General features: G+C 38.0%; 1 protein-coding gene across 1 annotated transcript in view; it reads left to right on the top strand.

Annotated features, from left to right (window-relative positions):
- Positions 1-22368, top strand: part of LOC132545690 (zinc finger CCHC domain-containing protein 24-like) — a 28068-nt gene extending 5700 nt beyond the window's left edge. Inside the window, exons 3-4 of the mRNA XM_060209380.1 lie at positions 11800-11964; positions 15445-22368. Coding sequence (XP_060065363.1) covers positions 11800-11964; positions 15445-15558 — 279 coding nt within the window. The 3' untranslated portion in view covers positions 15559-22368. The remainder of the gene's footprint in view (positions 1-11799; positions 11965-15444) is intronic.
- The last annotated feature ends 87 nt before the right edge of the window (positions 22369-22455 follow it).

Raw genomic sequence — 22455 nt, 5'->3', positions numbered from 1 at the left:
TTCTTCTGTGTGTGAGAGTGTCTTTGTGTTGGTGGTGGATTGGAAGATGGGGGTTGTGTGGTGTTATAGGTATGTGGGATTTCAGTTTTGTTTTGTGGCCATCTGTAGGAGAGATATGGTTTTGTGGTGTGCTATGGTGGTGTGTTGTAGTTTTGGGGTGTGATGGGGTGTTTAGAGAAGGTTGTGGTCTGGTAATGCTTTTTAGAGGATATGGTTGTGTGGTGTGCAGGATGAGGTAGTGTGGTGTGGTAGTGTGTGTGCAGGATGAGGTTGTGTGATGTGGTTGTGTGTTTAGGATGAGGTTGTGTGATGTGGTTGTGTGTTTAGGATGAGGTTGTGTGATGTGGTTGTGTGTTTAGGATGAGGTTGTGTGATGTGTGTTGTGTGTTGATAGGATGAGGTATGTGTGATGTGTGTGATGTGTGTGTTTATGGAGGTGTGTATGAGGTTGTGTGATGTAGTAGTGTGTATGGAGGATGAGGTTGTGTGATGTGGTATTGTGTATGGAGGATGAGGTTGTGTGATGTAGTAGTGTGTTTAGGATGAGGTTGTGTGATGTATTAGTGTGTATGGAGGATGAGGTTGTGTGATGTAGTAGTGTGTGTGGAGGATGAGGTTGTGTGATGTGGTATTGTGTATGGAGGATGAGGTTGTGTGATGTGTGTAGTGTGTTTAGTAGTGTGTGTGGAGGATGAGATGTGGGTGTGTGTGATGTAGTAGTGTGTGTGTGATGGAGTGTGTATGAGGTTGTGATGTAGTAGTGTGTTTAGGATGATGTTATGTGATGTAGTAGTGTGTGTATGGAGGATGAGGTTATGTGATGTAGTAGTATGTTGTGATGTTATGTGATGTGTGTTTAGGAGGTAGTGTGGTGTGGTAGTGTGTGTGCAGGATGAGGTTGTGTGATGTGGTAGTGTGTTTAGGATGAGGTAGCGTGGTGTGGTAGTGTGTATGGAGGATGAGGTTGTGTGATGTAGTAGTGTGTGTGGAGGATGAGGTTGTGTGATGTGGTATTGTGTATGGAGGATGAGGTTGTGTGATGTAGTAGTGTGTTTAGGATGAGGTTGTGTGATGTATTAGTGTGTATGGAGGATGAGGTTGTGTGATGTGGTATTGTGTATGGAGGATGAGGTTGTGTGATGTAGTAGTGTGTTTATGAGGTTGTGTGATGTATTAGTGTTTATGGAGGATGAGGTTGTGTGATGTAGTAGTGTGTGTGGAGGATGAGGTTGTGTGATGTGGTATTGTGTATGGAGGATGAGGTTGTGTGATGTAGTAGTGTGTTTAGGATGAGGTTGTGTGATGTAGTAGTGTGTATGGAGGATGAGGTTATGTGATGTAGTAGTGTGTTTAGGATGATGTTATGTGATGTAGTAGTGTGTGTATGGAGGATGAGGTTATGTGATGTAGTAGTATGTTTAGGATGATGTTATGTGATGTAGTAGTGTGTTTAGGATGAGGTTATGTGATGTAGTAGTATGTTTAGGATGAGGTTGTGTGATGTAGCAGTGTGTGTGCAGGATGAGGTAGCGTGGTGTGGTAGTGTGTTTAGGATGAGGTTGTGTGATGTATTAGTGTGTATGGAGGATGAGGTTGTGTGATGTAGTAGTGTGTGTGGAGGATGAGGTTGTGTGATGTGGTATTGTGTATGGAGGATGAGGTTGTGTGATGTAGTAGTGTGTTTAGGATGAGGTTGTGTGATGTATTAGTGTGTATGGAGGATGAGGTTGTGTGATGTAGTAGTGTGTGTGGAGGATGAGGTTGTGTGATGTGGTATTGTGTATGGAGGATGAGGTTGTGTGATGTAGTAGTGTGTTTAGGATGAGGTTGTGTGATGTAGTAGTGTGTATGGAGGATGAGGTTATGTGATGTAGTAGTGTGTTTAGGATGATGTTATGTGATGTAGTAGTGTGTGTATGGAGGATGAGGTTATGTGATGTAGTAGTATGTTTAGGATGATGTTATGTGATGTAGTAGTGTGTTTAGGATGAGGTTATGTGATGTAGTAGTATGTTTAGGATGATGTTATGTGATGTAGCAGTGTGTGTGGAGGATGAGGTTGTGTGATGTAGTAGTATGTTTAGGATGATGTTATGTGATGTAGCAGTGTGTGTGGAGGATGAGGTTGTGTGATGTGTTATTGTGTATGGAGGATGAGGTTGTGTGATGTAGTAGTGTGTATGGAGGATGAGGTTGTGTGATGTGGTATTGTGTATGGAGGATGAGGTTGTGTGATGTAGTAGTGTGTTTAGGATGAGGTTGTGTGATGTAGTAGTGTGTATGGAGGATGAGGTTATGTGATGTAGCAGTGTGTGTGGAGGATGAGGTTATGTGATGTAGTAGTATGTTTAGGATGATGTTATGTGATGTAGCAGTGTGTGTGGAGGATGAGGTTGTGTGATGTAGTAGTATGTTTAGGATGATGTTATGTGATGTAGCAGTGTGTGTGGAGGATGAGGTTGTGTGATGTGGTATTGTGTATGGAGGATGAGGTTGTGTGATGTAGTAGTGTGTTTAGGATGAGGTTGTGTGATGTAGTGTGTGTGTGGAGGATGAGGTTGTGTGATGTAGTAGTGAGTGTGGAGGATGAGGTTATGTGGTGTGGTAGTGTGTGTGGAGGATGAGGTTGTGTGATGTGGTATTGTGTATGGAGGATGAGGTTGTGTGATGTAGTAGTGTGTTTAGGATGAGGTTGTGTGATGTAGTAGTGTGTATGGAGGATGAGGTTATGTGATGTAGTAGTGTGTTTAGGATGATGTTATGTGATGTAGTAGTGTGTGTGTGGAGGATGAGGTTATGTGGTGTAGTAGTATGTTTAGGATGATGTTATGTGATGTAGTAGTGTGTTTAGGATGAGGTTATGTGATGTAGTAGTATGTTTAGGATGAGGTTGTGTGATGTAGCAGTGTGTGTGCAGGATGAGGTAGCGTGGTGTGGTAGTGTGTTTAGGATGAGGTTGTGTGATGTATTAGTGTGTATGGAGGATGAGGTTGTGTGATGTAGTAGTGTGTGTGGAGGATGAGGTTGTGTGATGTGGTATTGTGTATGGAGGATGAGGTTGTGTGATGTAGTAGTGTGTTTAGGATGAGGTTGTGTGATGTATTAGTGTGTATGGAGGATGAGGTTGTGTGATGTAGTAGTGTGTGTGGAGGATGAGGTTGTGTGATGTGGTATTGTGTATGGAGGATGAGGTTGTGTGATGTAGTAGTGTGTTTAGGATGAGGTTGTGTGATGTAGTAGTGTGTATGGAGGATGAGGTTATGTGATGTAGTAGTGTGTTTAGGATGATGTTATGTGATGTAGTAGTGTGTGTATGGAGGATGAGGTTATGTGATGTAGTAGTATGTTTAGGATGATGTTATGTGATGTAGTAGTGTGTTTAGGATGAGGTTATGTGATGTAGTAGTATGTTTAGGATGATGTTATGTGATGTAGCAGTGTGTGTGGAGGATGAGGTTGTGTGATGTAGTAGTATGTTTAGGATGATGTTATGTGATGTAGCAGTGTGTGTGGAGGATGAGGTTGTGTGATGTGTTATTGTGTATGGAGGATGAGGTTGTGTGATGTAGTAGTGTGTATGGAGGATGAGGTTGTGTGATGTGGTATTGTGTATGGAGGATGAGGTTGTGTGATGTAGTAGTGTGTTTAGGATGAGGTTGTGTGATGTAGTAGTGTGTATGGAGGATGAGGTTATGTGATGTAGCAGTGTGTGTGGAGGATGAGGTTATGTGATGTAGTAGTATGTTTAGGATGATGTTATGTGATGTAGCAGTGTGTGTGGAGGATGAGGTTGTGTGATGTAGTAGTATGTTTAGGATGATGTTATGTGATGTAGCAGTGTGTGTGGAGGATGAGGTTGTGTGATGTGGTATTGTGTATGGAGGATGAGGTTGTGTGATGTAGTAGTGTGTTTAGGATGAGGTTGTGTGATGTAGTGTGTGTGTGGAGGATGAGGTTGTGTGATGTAGTAGTGTGTGTGGAGGATGAGGTTATGTGGTGTGGTAGTGTGTGTGGAGGATGAGGTTGTGTGATGTGGTATTGTGTATGGAGGATGAGGTTGTGTGATGTAGTAGTGTGTTTAGGATGAGGTTGTGTGATGTAGTAGTGTGTATGGAGGATGAGGTTATGTGATGTAGTAGTGTGTTTAGGATGATGTTATGTGATGTAGTAGTGTGTGTGTGGAGGATGAGGTTATGTGGTGTAGTAGTGTGTGTGGAGGATGAGGTTGTGTGATGTAGTAGTGTGTATGGAGGATGAGGTTGTGTGATGTAGCAGTGTGTGTGGAGGATGAGGTTATGTGGTGTGGTAGTGTGTTTAGGATGAGGTTGTGTGATGTAGTAGTATGTATGAAGGATGAGGTTGTGTGATGTAGTAGTATGTATGAAGGATGAGGTTGTGTGATGTAGTAGTGTGTGTGGAGGATGAGGTTATGTGGTGTGGTAGTGTGTTTAGGATGAGGTTGTGTGATGTAGTAGTATGTATGAAGGATGAGGTTGTGTGATGTAGTAGTATGTATGAAGGATGAGGTTGTGTGATGTAGTAGTGTGTGTGGAGGATGAGGTCATGTGATATAGTAGTGAGTATGGAGAATGGGGTTGTGTGATGTAGTAGTGTGTGTGGAGGATGAGGTTATGTGATGTAGTAGTGAGTGTGGAGGATGAGGTTATGTGATGTAGTATTGTGTATGGAGGATGAGGTTGTGTGATGTAGTAGTGTGTATGGAGGATGAGGTTATGTGGTGTGGTAGTGTGTTTAGGATGATGTTATGTGATGTAGTAGTGTGTGTGTGGAGGATGAGGTTATGTGGTGTAGTAGTGTGTGTGGAGGATGAGGTTATGTGATGTAGTAGTGTGTGTGGAGGATGAGGTTGTGTGATGTAGTAGTGTGTATGGAGGATGAGGTTATGTGATGTAGAAGTGTGTGTGGAGGATGAGGTTGTGTGATGTAGTAGTGTGTGTGGAGGATGAGGTTGTGTGATGTCTTAGTGTTTATGGAGGATGAGGTTATGTGGTGTGGTAGTGTGTTTAGGATGAGGTTGTGTGATGTAGTAGTATGTATGAAGGATGAGGTTGTGTGATGTAGTAGTATGTATGAAGGATGAGGTCATGTGATATAGTAGTGAGTATGGAGGATGGGGTTGTGTGATGTAGTAGTGTGTGTGGAGGATGAGGTTATGTGATGTAGTAGTGAGTGTGGAGGATGAGGTTATGTGATGTAGTAGTGTGTGTGGAGGATGAGATTATGTGATGTAGTATTGTGTGTGGAGGATGATGTTGTGTGATGTAGTAGTATATATGGAGGATGATGTTGTGTGATGTATTAGTGTGTATGGAGGATGAGGTTATGTGATGCAGTAGTATGTATGGAGGATGAGGTTATGTGATGTAGTAGTGTGTGTGGAGGATGAGGTTGTGTGGTGTGGTAGTGTGTGTGGAGGATAAAGTTGTGTGATGTAGTAGTGTGTGTTTAGGATGAGGTTGTGTGATGTAGTAGTGTGTGTGGAGGATGAGGTTGTATGATGTAGTAGTGTGTATGGAGGATTGTGTTATGTGATGTAGTAGTGTGTATAGAGGATGATGTTATGTGATGTAGTGGTGAGTATGGAGGATGAGGTTATGTGATGTAGTAGTGTGTGTGGAGGATGAGATTGTGTGATGTAGTATTGTGTGTGGAGGATGATGTGTGTTGTGTGGTATATATGGAGGATGATGTTGTGTGATGTGGTAGTGTGTATGGAGGATGAGGTTGTGTTGTGTGGTAGTGTTTGGAGGATGAGGTTGTGTGTGTGGTGTGTTTGGAGTAGTGTGTGTGGTAGTGTTTGGAGGATGAGGTTGTGTTGTGTGGTAGTGTTTGGAGGATGAGGTTGTGTTGTGTGGTAGTGTGTGTGTGTGGTAGGATGAGGTTGTGTTGTGTGGTAGTGTGTGTGGAAGATGAGGTTGTGTTGTGTGGTAGTGTTTGGAGGATGAGGTTGTGTTGTGTGGTAGTGTGGAGTGTGTGTGTGAGGATGAGGTTGTGTTGTGTGGTAGTGTTTGGAGGATGAGGTTGTGTTGTGTGGTAGTGTTTGGAGGATGAGGTTGTGTTGTGTGGTAGTGTTTGGAGGATGAGGTTGTGTTGTGTGGTAGTGTTTGGAGGATGAGGTTGTGTTGTGTGGTAGTGTTTGGAGGATGGGGTTGTGTTGTGTGGTAGTGTTTGGAGGATGAGGTTGTGTTGTGTGGTAGTGTTTGGAGGATGAGGTTGTGTTGTGTGGTAGTGTTTGGAGGATGAGGTTGTGTTGTGTGGTAGTGTGTGTGGAGGATGAGGTTGTGTTGTGTGGTAGTGTGTTGGAGGATGAGGTTGTGTTGTGTGGTAGTGTTTGGAGGATGAGGTTGTGTTGTGTGGTAGTGTTTGGAGGATGAGGTTGTGTTGTGTGGTAGTGTTTGGAGGATGAGGTTGTGTTGTGTGGTAGTGTTTGGAGGATGAGGTTGTGTTGAGTGGTAGTGTTTGGAGGATGAGGTTGTGTTGTGTGGTAGTGTTTGGAGGATGAGGTTGTGTTGTGTGGTAGTGTTTGGAGGATGAGGTTGTGTTGTGTGGTAGTGTTTGGAGGATGCGGTTGTGTTGTGTGGTAGTGTTTGGAGGATGAGGTTGTGTTGTGTGGTAGTGTTTGGAGGATGAGGTTGTGTTGTGTGGTAGTGTTTGGAGGATGAGGTTGTGTTGTGTGGTAGTGTTTGGAGGATGAGGTTGTGTTGTGTGGTAGTGTTTGGAGGATGAGGTTGTGTTGTGTGGTAGTGTTTGGAGGATGAGGTTGTGTTGTGTGGTAGTGTTGTGAGGTTGTGTTGTGTGGTAGTGTTTGGAGGATGAGGTTGTGTTGTGTGGTAGTGTTTGGAGGATGAGGTTGTGTTGTGTGGTAGTGTTTGGAGGATGAGGTTGTGTTGTGTGGTAGTGTTTGGAGGATGAGGTTGTGTTGTGTGGTAGTGTTTGGAGGATGAGGTTGTGTTGTGTGGTAGTGTTTGGAGGATGAGGTTGTGTTGTGTGGTAGTGTTTGGAGGATGGGGTTGTGTTGTGTGGTAGTGTTTGGAGGATGGGGTTGTGTTGTGTGGTAGTGTTTGGAGGATGGGGTTGTGTTGTGTGGTAGTGTTTGGAGGATGAGGTTGTGTTGTGTGGTAGTGTTTGGAGGATGGGGTTGTGTTGTGTGGTAGTGTTTGGAGGATGGGGTTGTGTTGTGTGGTAGTGTTTTGAGGATGAGGTTGTGTTGTGTGGTAGTGTTTGGAGGATGAGGTTGTGTGACAGTGTATGAGGGAGATGTGGTTCTGTGGTGAATTAATGTGTGAGGGCGAGTTATGCGGTTTGGTGCAGGTGAGGGTGGAGGTGGGTTGAGGATACAAGATAGTATCATATGTAGATGTGTATATTGGGTGAGGGGGGAGGGTATGTGTTGAGGGTAGGAGATATACATCTCTATGACTAACAGGTTTGGCCTCCTGCCAGTTTCATGGACCATGATGTATTATAAACATGATCAGCTACACAACACAATAGACTTTTCTCCTGGCCAATGAAATTCAACAGTTGTATAGGTCTCTACTTGTGGCCATTAATATACTGAGTAGGTAGTGAGACTTGGAATTCAGTGTTAGTTGTTGGCCTGTCAACTCCAATAAGTGTAGAGATTTGTAGATTTCTCCCATCACTGGGTACGCCTCCTTCCTCTGTTCGACTGTTGTTCTGCTTGTTGTCAAGGTACACATTACCCTGTGGAATGCAGACGTGGGACAAGTCTTTTTATTACTTGTTCCAAAAAGAATAGGACAACAATGCATAAGCTTGCAAATTCAAAAGAGATGCTTTAGATTTTAGAGACACATGTGGAATATTGATATCAACCTCATCTCTGAAATGTGATGGAGAGTTTTAATGTCATTATTCAGTCTTCCTAATAAAATCTGAAAAATGTGAAATCTGATTATTAGCAAATGTGAAATATTTTTTATACCTTTCACATAGGTGGGAGGTATTATTATGTCCCATTTTTGCATTTCAATAAATAATTTGTTCCATTTGTCCAACACATTCTTTATCATTAATGTTATAGTCAGTTTAAAATCATACTTTCTTAGTTTGATGAAACAGCTTTGTAAGAGATGAATATCGTTCTCTATGATATGTCAAGGTCACTGTTATGGAAAATAAAATTATGAATCATATTCTTCGTTCATTACTCAAGTGGTTGTAATTATCTACTAACTTGAATAATGCTTTACAGTTATGATATTTATTGAACATACTAAGGACAAGGAACATGCATGCCAGGTAAATAATTACAATTTAAGAAGGTTCCATTGTAACAAGAAATATTTGATCTATCAGAGGTTAAAAGAAAAATGGGCATCTCCAAGTTACATCAATAATGATTTACATTAAAACTTGCAAGGATTACATTTCATAACTTTACGTTGTATCATTATGCTTGTAGTTTGAACAATGTATATTTCTGTATATTTACTGTATAACGAAAGATCAAAAGATTCCAAAACTTTGTTTTTGTAATGGTCCCTTATGATTAAGAGGGCGGGGGAGTATAGTTACATGAAAGTTGTGTAAAAGTTATCTCATTCTTCTCAACTGATTTAATTCATATTCGTACCACAGCATCACATCATCAAGTTTTATATCAGATTAGAGCTTGGTTGTCAGTGGTCAAAGGTTTAAGGGTCAAAGGTCACAGTAGACCACTTTGAAAAAAAAAAAAAAAAGAAAAGATTTAGTTCATATAAATACCATAGAATCAAAACATCGAAGTTCTACACCTGATTAGATTGTGGCGATCATTTGTTAAACTTAAAGGCTTAAAGGTAACGCTTGAAATAAAAAGATGAGGGGGTAGGGGTCCGTCTGTGAGCCCTTTCCTGACTCGCTTCATTTTTATTATTGGGGAGAAATGAAGGAGATCAGTTGTTTGAATTGAATTACTACTAATTGGAGCTTGATTGGTTAATGAATTAGAGGTCTTAGGCATGAATGATGAGGGTATCACAACTCCTGTACACACTAAACTTAAACACTCACCAATGTCATGCAGTTAATTATGACTGTCTACATCAGGCAGAAATCCAGCTTTAAATGGATCAAAAAGTATATCAAATAGAAGGATCCTAAGTATTCTGGAACTGAACATTTTGTAAATATGATTAAAATCCCATTGTGTTGTCCATTAATTGTTGAATGTCTTGTATGTGACTAATTGCTCCATTCAGAATTGGTAAATAGTTTCTCATATTACTTTACCTGATTTGTAATCCATAATTAAATATACACGAGTTCTTAAATGACTAAAACAACATAATCTGTGTGTTGATTTCATAACTTCCAAAACCGAAAGTACAGAGGATGTAATTTTTGGTATCAATGTTATGTTTATGGGGCTGTAGAAATATTTTGATGTTTTGTCAGTATGTATCACTGCGGAGATGATTATGGTTTACAGTTATATCAGTAGAACACTGTACATACTGATTGGGGTTTCATTGCATACAATGTAAACAAAGCAGCTCTATAAATAGATGCGTACATAACTTTCCTGTTACATCATCTATCATCCATAAGTAGGCATGTTTACCTACACCTACACGGGTCAGGTCATTCAAGCCTAATAGTGAACACTGCTGGTTCATAGGTACTGGTTCATAGATAGGCATGTTTACCTACACCTATACTAGTCCGGTCATTCAGGGGTAATAGTGAACACTGCTGGTTCATAGGTACTGGTTCATAGATAGGCATGTTTACCTACACCTATACTAGTCCTGTCATTCAGGGGTAATGGTGAACACTGCTGGTTCATAGGTACTGGTTCATAGTTAGTGATGGTTAACAAAACCTATAGGTACTGTTCTATATAGTAAGTGATGTTTAACAAAACCTATAGATACTGGTCCTGAGGAGAGGATTAGTAACAAAACCTACAGGTACTGGTCCTGAGGAGGGGATGAGTAACAAAACCTACAGGTACTGGTCCTTCGGTAGGTGCTGGTCCTGAGGAGAGGATTAGTAACAAAACCTACAGGTACTGGTCCTTCAGAAGGTGCTGGTCCTGAGGAGAGGATTAGTAACAAAACCTGTAGGTACTGGTCCTGAGGAGGGGATGAGTAACAAAACCTACAGGTACTGGTCCTTCAGAAGGTGCTGGTCCTGAGGAGAGGATTAGTAACAAAACCTACAGGTACTGGTCCTGAGGAGGGGATGAGTAACAAAACCTACAGGTACTGGTCCTTCGGTAGGTGCTGGTCCTGAGGAGAGGATTAGTAACAAAACCTACAGGTACTGGTCCTTCAGAAGGTGCTGGTCCTGAGGAGAGGATTAGTAACAAAACCTGTAGGTACTGGTCCTTAGGAGGGTATTAGTAACAAAACCTGTAGGTACTGGTCCTTAGGAGGGTATTAGTAACAAAACCTGTAGGTACTGGTCCTTAGGAGGGTATTAGTAACAAAACCTGTAGGTACTGGTCCTTAGGAGGGGATTAGTAACAAAACCTGTAGGTACTGGTCCTTAGGAGGGTATTAGTAGCAAAACCTGTAGGTACTGGTCCTTAGGAGGGTATTAGTAACAAAACCTGTAGGTACTGGTCCTTAGGAGGGGATTAGTAACAAAACCTGTAGGTACTGGTCCTTAGGAGGGTATTAGTAGCAAAACCTGTAGGTACTGGTCCTTAGGAGGGTATTAGTAACAAAACCTGTAGGTACTGGTCCTTAGGAGGGGATTAGTAACAAAACCTGTAGGTACTGGTCCTTAGGAGGGGATTAGTAACAAAACCTGTAGGTACTTATTCATATATATTGGTCCATAGGTAAAAATGTTACTAACTCCAGGTTTTGTACATTCAGCCATTTAGACAAAGATGAAGGACGTAATTATTGATGAATAAGGGAAATAATTTCTTGCTTGTTACACAAGTTGATGGACTTATTTCATTAGTTGACAAATTACTTATTGCACAAGTTGATGAAAGGACAAGAGTTGTACATCTAATACATTTCTAAGGCTGACATGTGTTATAGATATGGAGAAGTATCAATTGTCCTGCATGTTGTTGGCACTGACTCAATAACCAGTGTTAACAACAGAATTGTTTTGCATACAATGATAGTGTACACGTGTATGGGAATATTTATTTTAGTTTAAGATGGACCCTCAGGAGTGACTTGCAGGTTTTATTTATTTATAGATATTAACAGGGCTTTATTGTCTAATACTTCCACCTGCTAAATTATGTATTTGTAGTGAGTATAGTAAGATTTAAATGAAATTGCGTGAAAGGTTTGGAAAAATGGCCAATGACACATTATACATATATTATATAGTATGGCTTGGACATAAATAAGTAAAGGGAATTGTCATTGTTTTACACCTACAGAGAGTTTACCACAACCATTGTCACCCTTAACATGGACGGCTTGAGGCGAAGGGGTTTTGAAAGGAAAATAGAGAGATTCTCTTCTCCTAAATAAAAATGAATTGGATCTGGAACCTGTGATAAAGAGGATTATTGTAAATGGAGGGTCTGGCCCTCATGGCAAGGCCTATTATGGAGACATTGTGAGATTAAATGTAAAAGATGAATGTTTTCCATCGTATCTTCTATAAATTGTCTCTGGAACAAGGAATTAAAGGCTGTGTAGTGGGGGTCATTAATGTTAACGTTGGTAGCAAGACTCCAACCTGAAATGACCAAAATATTGACAACACTACAGGAGTCTTCTTGCTGAAATATCCAACTTAGTGAAGACCTTCATTTCCATAACATGCTTCTTTTGATTTATACTTCAGGCTCGGCCCAAGGGGGAGGGACTCACACCCTACCAAGGAAAGAAGAGATGTTTCGGGGAATACAAATGTCCCAAATGTAAACGAAAGTGGATGAGCGGAAACAGCTGGGCCAACATGGGTCAGGAATGCATCAAGTGTCATATCAATGTCTACCCTCACAAACAGGTAAATCATCTGATGTCCCTACAATTATACTCACAAACAGGTGAATTTTCTGGTGTCCCTACAGTTATACTCACATACAGGTAAATCATCAATGTCCCTACAGTTATACTCACAAACAGGTAAATCATATAATGTCCCTACAGTTATACTCACAAACAGGTAAATCATCTGATGTCCCTAAAATTATACTCACAAACAGGTAAATCATCTGATGTCCCTACAATTATACTCACAAACAGGTAAATCATCTGATGTCCCTACAATTATACTCACAAACAGGAATATCATCTGATGTCCCTACAATTATACTCACAAACAGGTAAATCATCTGATGTCCCTACAATTATACTCACAAACAGGTAAATCATCTGATGTCCCTACAATTATACTCACAAACAGGTAAATCATCTGATGTCCCTACAATTATACTCACAAACAGGTAAATAATCAATGTCCCTACAATTATACTCACAAACAGGTAAATCATCTGATGTCCCTACAATTATACTCACAAACAGGTAAATCATCAATGTCCCTACAATTATACTCACAAACAGGTAAATCATCAATGTCCCTACAATTATACTCACAAACAGGTAAATAATCAATGTCCCTGCAATTATACTCACAAACAGGTAAATCATCTGATGTCCCTACAATTATACTCACAAACAGGTAAATCATCAATGTCCCTACAATTATACTCACAAACAGGTAAATCATCTGATGTCCCTACAATTATACTCACAAACAGGTAAATCATCTGATGTCCCTACAATTATACTCACAAACAGGTAAATCATCTGATGTCCCTACAATTATACTCACAAACAGGTAAATCATCTAATGTCCCTACAATTATACTCACAAACAGGTAAATCATCAATGTCCCTACAATTATACTCACAAACAGGTAAATCATCTGATGTCCCTACAATTATACTCACAAACAGGTAAATCATCAATGTCCCTACAATTATACTCACAAACAGGTAAATCATCAATGTCCCTACAATTATACTCACAAACAGGTAAATCATCTAATGTCCCTACAATTATACTACAATTATACTTATACACAAACAGGTAAATCATCAATGTCCCTACAATTATACTCACAAACAGGTAAATCATCTAATGTCCCTACAATTATACTCACAAACAGGTAAATCATCTAATGTCCCTACAATTATACTCACAAACAGGTAAATCATCTAATGTCCTAACAAGTATACTCACCAACCACATTTACTCACAAACAGGTAAATCTTCTGATGTCCCTACAATTATACTCACAAACAGGTAAATAATCAATGTCCCTGCAATTATACTCACAAACAGGTAAATCATCTGATGTCCCTACAATTATACTCACAAACAGGTAAATCATCTGATGTAAATCATCTGATGTCCCTACAATTATACTCACAAACAGGTAAATCATCTAATGTCCTAACAAGTATACTCACCAACCACATTTACTCACAAACAGCTAAATCTTCTGATGTCTCCACACTTATACTCACAAACAGCTAAATCTGATGTCCTACAATTATACTCACAAACAGGTAAATCATCAATGTCCCTACAATTATACTCACAAACAGGTAAATCTTCTGATGTCCCTACACTTATACTCACAAACAGGTAAATCTTCTGATGTCTCCACACTTATACTCACAAACAGCTAAATCTTCTGATGTCCCTACACTTATACTCACAAACAGCTAAATCTTCTGATGTTCCTACACTTATACTCACAAACAGGTAAATCTTCTGATGTCCACACTTATACTCACAAACAGGTAAATCTTCTGATTATACTCACAAACAGCTAAATCTTCTGATGTCCCTACACTTATACTCACAAACAGCTAAATCTTCTGATGTTCCTACACTTATACTCACAAACAGGTAAATCTTCTGATGTCTCCACACTTATACTCACAAACAGGTAAATTTTCTGATGTCCCTACACTTATACTCACAAACAGGTAAATCTTCTGATGTCTCCACACTTATACTCACAAACAGCTAAATCTTCTGATGTCCCTACACTTATACTCACAAACAGGTAAATCATCTAATGTCCTAACAAGTATACTCACCAACCACATTTACTCACAAACAGCTAAATCTTCTGATGTCTCCACACTTATACTCACAAACAGCTAAATCTTCTGATGTCTCCACACTTATACTCACAAACAGCTAAATCTTCTGATGTCTCCACACTTATACTCACAAACAGCTAAATCTTCTGATGTTCCTACACTTATACTCACAAACAGGTAAATCTTCTGATGTCTCCACACTTATACTCACAAACAGCTAAATCTTCTGATGTCTCCACACTTATACTCACAAACAGCTAAATCTTCTGATGTTCCACCTTACACAAACAGCTTATACTCACAAACAGCTAAATCTTCTGATGTCTCCACACTTATACTCACAAACAGCTAAATCTTCTGATGTCCCTACAATTATACTCACAAACAGGTAAATCATCTGATGTCCCTACAATTATACTCACAAACAGGTAAATCTTCTGATGTCTCCACACTTATACTCACAAACAGGTAAATCTTCTGATGTCCCTACACTTATACTCACAAACAGCTAAATCTTCTGATGTCTCCACACTTATACTCACAAACAGGTAAATCTTCTGATGTCTCCACACTTATACTCACAAACAGGTAAATCTTCTGATGTCCCTACACTTATACTCACAAACAGGTAAATCATCTGATGTCTCCACACTTATACTCACAAACAGGTAAATCATCTGATGTCTCCACACTTATACCTACAAACAGGTACAAACAGGTAAATCATGTCCTCAGGTAAATCATCTGATGTCTCCACACTTATACCTACAAACAGGTAAATCATCTGATGTCCCTACACTTATACTCACAAACAGCTAAATCTTCTGATGTCTCCACACTTATACTCACAAACAGCTAAATCTTCTGATGTCTCCACACTTATACTCACAAACAGGTAAATCTTCTGATGTCTCCACACTTATACTCACAAACAGGTAAATCTTCTGATGTCTCCACACTTATACTCACAAACAGCTAAATCTTCTGATGTCTCCACACTTATACTCACAAACAGCTAAATCTTCTGATGTCTCCACACTTATACTCACTAACAGCTAAATCTTCTGATGTCCCTACACTTATACTCACAAACAGCTAAATCTTCTGATGTCTCCACACTTATACCTACAAACAGGTAAATCTTCTGGTGCCTTGCACATTTACTTGCAAACAGGTATATCCTTCAATTAAGATGCTCTTGCAAACAAGTTGGTTCTTGTACATCAGACTGGAATACTGTCATTGATTCCCGTACTAAACTTCATACTGTTTTGCTTACACAAAACACATACAGATATCAATCTAATTCAGAGAATATATTTTAAACGACGACCATCAGCTCAAGCATGTTTTTATCACTTCTCAGAGGCCTCTTGAAAAACCGGATGGCTTAGATGTGTCGGATCAGAGCAAGGTGCACCCACAGCACCTCTGTGAAAAATGTAAGGTACTTGGATATTACTGTAGGAGGATGAACTAGGTCAAGGACAGACGGCAAGAACAATGGTCAAGGACATACACCAAAAGTTATGGAGAGGAAGACATCAAATGTTTTCTTTAAATTTCATTGCTGAAAGCAATATAGGAATATGAAAATACTCACAATAATAATGTTTATTCTATATTTTATATGTACAAAGTACATATTAAAATCAGATACAAGATATGTGGCATGGTGAATTAGATTTTTGATGAAGTGCCATTAAATTACAAATCTAGTGCTTATTAAAATGTGGTGTATGTAGGTACTTAATACAAGGGATGTGTAGATCCAAATAAAGACAAAATTTCAATGGCATGGAAAGTTGGCCAGTTAAGGAAAAATCAAGAATACAAGAATACAGAAGGGGTTTTGGTACCAACTATGTTGTTCATGTTGAGTTTGGACTTTACCAATAGGAGTTTTGTTCTGACTTCATCATCAATGAATTTAATCATTGAAAAAGTGAGAGGTGAGGTCCTTAAGATATCTGACCATGGTTTCTTGCAAGTTTTCTTTCGATTTATTATGGTGTCAAGGAACCTAATGCTCGTGATTGAAGAGGGAATGCTTCATGACATGAAGTGTTTGAAAGCCCAGATTTACTTTAACAAACTTACCTTTGTAGTGGTGAAGATAACATAATGTTTTATAGAGAGACCAACACTTCCACACCACAAGGAAGGCAGACACTTGTTGGAAAGTTAGCAGTATTCCCTAATGTAGTAAAGAATTAGTTAGACAAGAGGCTAGTCAGAGCATTTTCAGATTCCATTTTGGACTAGAATCAAATGCTTTCACTTTGTCATAAAAAACAAAAGTTGGTTATAGATTTTTTTCTTTTTCATTTCTGTTCTTCTTATAAAGCCATTATTTCTTGGGTAACAATTGTTGGGCTCCAGAATGGAATGTTCCAGTATCCCAAGCAATAATGTTATCTGTTTATATGGTGGATAGTTTTACTAGCTTTAGTCACTAAGTCAGTAGTATGACCAGTCCTCATGACCAGGCCAACAGTATGGCTTGTCCTAGTCACCAGACTATCTAGTAACCAGGCAAAAGGTATGGCTTGTCCTGGTTACCAGGCAAACAATATGACTAATCTTATGGTTAGTCCCTAGTCGTCAGGCTAACAGTATGGCCACACCTAGTCACAAGACCTACAGTATGACTGGTCCTAATTATAACTCCAAATTTACGGTTAATTCCAGGTCACCTGATGCAGTTTTACTGCCCCTAGTCACAAGGCCAAAAGTATGGTGTGTCCTAGTGGCCAGTTCAACAGTATTACTGATTCTAGTCATCAGACCCTCATTATTGTAGATCCCAGTCACAAGCCAACTGTATGGCTGGTTCTAGTCACAAGCCAACTGTATGGCTGGTTCTAGTCACAAGCCAACTATATGGCTGGTTCTCGTCACAAGCCAACTGTATGGCTGGTTCTAGTCACAAGCCAACTGTATGGCTGGTTCTAGTCACAAGCCAACGGTATGGCTGGTTCTAGTCACAAGCCAACGGTATGGCTGGTTCTAGTCACAAGCCAACTATATGGCTGGTTCTCATCACAAGCCAACTGTATGGCTGGTTCTAGTCACCAGCCAATAGTATGGCTGGTTCTAGTCACAAGCCAACTGTATGGCTGGTTCTAGTCACAAGCAAACGGTATGGCTGGTTCTAGTCACAAGCCAACTGTATGGCTGGTTCTAGTCACCAGCCAATAGTATGGCTGGTTCTAGTCACCAGCCAATAGTATGGTTGGTTCTAGTCATCAGACCAATAGTATGCCTGTACCTACTTTCCACTGTTCCAGTGGATAGGTTCATCCTCTCCTGTCCAATAACTGTACTGATGTATATTCCAACCCCTCCTAGTGTCCAGTGTCAGTACTGATTTATAACACCCATATCCCCTATGACTGTCCAATATCTGCTGGAGGTATAGGTCTCCCCCTCTACTGCTGAATATTTTTATCTCCTCCATTCAGCTGTAGGTCTCTACATACATACTGTATTGTTGACTGTGTTAGAATCTACAGGAGGATAGATAGAATAGTGGAAAGGACCGAGATTTAGTCCTTGTCAGGTTTTATAATATTCCAGATGTGAGTAAGTGGGAAAATGTCTTTACTCGTCAGGCCTTGAACACTATGCCCTTGTACTAGGTTTGTTGTAATATGCATATTCTTAGTATGGCTGCTATTCCAATTTGTACTGTGAACAATGAAAACTTTCACCAAGATATGGTAAAGTTGATATGTAAATTTCTGCTTCACAAGAGAATCTAATTCAAGGTTATTGATTTATAAGACTTTTTTATTATTATTTACACTAAGATTTTTGAGATTTTATATTGATATTTATTTGTATATGATGGGAAGATAAAAAGTGATTATACTAGGATTAATTATGATAATTATCTATTCTATTCCTACCGATTGATTACAGGTGTAGCATTGGTAATATTTTAACTTGGTTGAGTGGTACTAGTAATCTGCAACACAAGATTACATCAAAAAGTTATTAATGGACACACAGATTTCACATATCTTATACAGCTTCTGTAGCATTCCTGTTTATTTTGAAATTGATAAACAAAAATGGAATGTTAAAACAGTGTTGTCAAGTTTTGGGAGCCTCTTCAGTAGTTACATAATACACAATATGTACACAAGTTTTGGAATTTTACACAAAAAGTTGATATCTTATGACATTATTATTTTGGTTATACCCCCACAACGAAGTTGGTGGTATACTTGAATCGCACGTCTGGATGTCTGTTTTCCACAAAACTCCTCTTAAACTTGTGGACTGATCTCATTGAAACTACACAGGAATGTTATAGACAATGTGTGGATGTGCATGAAGTTTTTTTATTTTTTTTTTTTCATCAGATCTTTTGGTTGTCTTGGTGACCAGGTCACTATACACAGGTTCTTTTGTAATGGTCCATAGCTCATCAGTCCTTAGATATTTATTTTATGAAACTTGGTCAATTGGTGTAACTTGTCAAAGTTTATAATTGGACACAACAAGTGTTTCCAGAATCATTACTGTAGAAACATAATGGAAGCTTCCTTGAAATTGAAATGTAGGTATTTTTTGATTACCCTGAAAATTGATATAAAAGGGTTTGGAAGAACGGTAATAACAATGGTACTACTTCCCAAAACATCAGGTTTCATTTTCTTGCCATGGTAACCAAAAGGACACAATTAGAGGGATTTGTCAAGGCTTCTCCTTAACTTGGGAACAGACATAATAGAAGCTTTTAATAGGTCAATATTGAGGTATGGTCCAATTAAGCTGAAAAATTATACATGTAATGGCAAAATTGGCTGACATACTATTTTCCAAAACATCGGTCCTCCCATTATTGCCATGGTAACTTAAAGAAGACTTCCTGAGGATAAATTGGCTTCGTAGAATTTGTGCCCAACTAGTTGGGATAGCTCCGCTCATTTACAGGTCTGATTGGTTTGTGAATGCATTTATAAAGACATTTTTTTATAGAACTTTGACAGTTCATATCATAAAGATTAACTCGTTAGAATAAGATAACCCAATGTTTTTGGTTGAAGTTTATGGACAGCTTCTGTATGGAAAATCATCTTTGCATCGTTCAAAATCAGTGCTACACCTGTATTGAATCACCAAGAAAATATTTCCATGTTTGTTTATAGTAACAGAAGAAATTCCTATATGGTTAGCTCAATATGTGACTGATGTTCTTGCTGGTGCGGGTATACCATCAAAGGTTGTTCCAAGAGTAATTTAGCTGAAAAAACACTCATAATGGATGAAATCTCTCAGACTTCACTTATAAAGGACATAGATATGGGAAGCAATGCTACCTGTCTGTGGTGTTCCAATCCTCGCCCAGCAAACATAGATACATCTCTTGGGATTTGATGTTTGTGGTTGAATGTACTTTTTACTTTGTTTCTAAATCTCGTAGAATTTCATTTATTCATAATTGGTTTAATAATTATGAGTTACTATCCTCTTGACTTTCCTTTGTGCAAAAAAATTAAAAAGATAATTTTGAAGGGGTGGCATTAGAAGAGGGGAAATTGTGTATATACGAATATAAGTTAATACAATAATCATTATCATAATGAATAGATTTTATTATATTTAATTGAGTGAGGTTGTGGTGAAATAAGTGTGAAATTCTTGTCAAAAATAATATTTGCATGATAAAATTATCTTGATTTGTGTTTGCGGTGTAAGTATATTTGTACTTTAAGTCGTATATTGGTGTATACTTCGCTTTCAGCATGTAGATATTGTGTTTTCTGTTGTTGATAGATTTTTTTCTTTATTTATAAGTTTATAAATTTGCTTTAGTTATTTATAGTTATATCAACATTTATTTTGATAGAAGCTGTGTAAACATATCTGAAAAGGACAGAGTTGATGACTATAAATGTGTGTTATATACAGATAGTACATTGCACTACAGGATCAGACTATGGTGTGAACATTCAGTTCAGGTCTTCAATTATTTCAATAAGTTTAATCACACTATTAGAAAATTTTGAATACAAATCATTTGAAACAGATGCTGTAATCGTATTCATATTGGTGTTAATCACTTTCTATCACTTTAAGCTTTTTTTTTCATTTAAAATTGTCGATACACAATAAAAATTAATATTCCATTTCCAGTTAGTGAGTTTAATATTCAGAAACATTGTCCTTTTCAATTCTACTGTGTATTTCATTGTGGTTTAATTACATTGTATTATTGTCTTGATTACACTGTATTATTGTCTAATTACACTGTATCATTGTCTAATTACACTATATCATTGTCTTATTATACTGTATTGTTGTCAAATTACACTGTATCATTGCCAGTACAATTATCCTTGGTATCAATGTCAAATTATAGTTACACTGTATTATTTAATTACACTGTATCTTTGCCAGTACAATAACCTTTGCTGTTGGCATCCACTTACAACCAACACAAGTCTAATTACATTGTATTATTGTCTAATTACACTGTATTATTGTCTCATTGTGCTGTATCTTTGTAAGAACAATTACCCTTGGTGTCAATGGCCAAAATATGATATTAGTCTAATTACTCTGTGTTATTTGTCTGGTTACACTGTGTTGTCATCTAATTACACTGTATCACAGTCTAATTACACTGTATCATTATTTAATTACACTCTATTATTGTTTGATTACACAGTATCATTATCAGCACGAGGTACACTTTATCATTGTCAGTTCAAGGAACAAAGTGTCACTGTCCAATTACAATGTTATAGTCCAAATAATTACACTGTATCGTCACATTGTGCTGTATTGTTGTCTGTACAATTACCCTTGGTATCAGTGGCCAATTTGATGACATTGCATCGTTAATAAATTACTGGTAGTGCCAAACTAATTACAATGTAACAGTTGAATTACATTGTCGCTGCAGTTACCATTTGATTGACATTATTTCATTATATCAACTAAGTTATTGTAATTACATCATAATGAGTGTAATGACAATATATGAACCATGCCACTGTAATTACATTATAAAAAGTGTGATTGACAATGCCACTGTAATTACATTATAAAAAGTGTGATTGACAATGTCAGTGTAATTACTCTTATGTACCAATGTTTATGTGTTTTTGTGTCACAGTAATTATACTATCAATGTTTAATTAAGCTATGTGGGTATTACTATCGGTTTAATAGAAAATTAGTTGCATGTTGGTGATGATGATGTCAATTGTTTCAGGTAATTAGTCCATATCATCTTGTTATGTTTAGAATATCGCTTCATGGCAATATGCTGATAGGATATCAAGAGGTAAACATACAGTTTAATTTCTATATATTGTTTTCAAGAATGATTTGTATATATTTGTTTACAAATGAAAAGACCAAATAATTCATAATGCTCATTTCTCGATATGAAGGAAGATTTATTGTTTATTTCTGTTCCAGTGCCTGTAATCGATATTAGCAGGTTACACTAAGAAACCCTTATTTTCACACATCATAATTAAAATACAAGTAATTTTCTATAGTTTTATGTGGCTAGTGTAGGTAAATATTTAGCTAGTTTATAGATCCTCTATGGAATGTTGCCTTATATACTGTATTTTACTTTAAATCTATAATTTATGATTAGTAATAATTGGAGTTTCAATTATTATTCTGATCAGTTTTCAAAGTTCGTAGGATGTTATATTTCTTGGTTTCATATACACAAAACATGCATAAGCTTTTGTGTGGTATAGTTTATTCTACCAATCTTTTTCCTTTATGAAATGAATCTGTGTGTTATAATTGGTAAAATACAGCATGAAAGATCAAAATTGTGTAAACAACATAATTTTGTCATATATACAAGTTTTTGTTGTGTACATGATGTAAGCTTTTGTGGTCCTAAATGACATTACACAATGTGTGATGTACACAGTATAAGCCTTAGTAGACCTATATATGACATAATAAACCAGTGTGCCTTAACAATATATATATATGTGTACATCTTGGTCCTAGCAGACTGGTGTAAGTTGTTCCATATGTGCCAAAATCAGTTGTACATAATTTTTTACCCCAGTTTGGCAGTTTGATTTGCGTGCAATACTACAGTATTCCATACTACGGTGCTAGTATTAAACGTTTGAGCGTTGTGAGTTTTCCCATTTTATTTAGCATGCAGATGTATGAAAAGTTGTATGCAAGAACAAATTAGTGTGCATTTATCTCTATTTTTTGTTTGTTTTATATATTCAGTATCTTCATTTGTAATTTACCAGCTCTTCATTAAAATTACTTTTTTGTGAAATTTTTTGTGTCGTTATTATTACCTGTATACGAAAAGAGACTTCAGAAAGATTTCAGCTTATCATAAAACATGTAGAGTACTTGGTAC

The sequence above is a fragment of the Ylistrum balloti genome, unplaced genomic scaffold, assembly GCF_031769215.1.
Source record: "Ylistrum balloti isolate Yb309-2 unplaced genomic scaffold, AGI_CSIRO_Ybal_v1 Utg369852, whole genome shotgun sequence".
NCBI lineage: Eukaryota > Metazoa > Mollusca > Bivalvia > Pectinida > Pectinidae > Ylistrum > Ylistrum balloti.
This window is presented reverse-complemented; position numbering and strand designations above follow the sequence as displayed.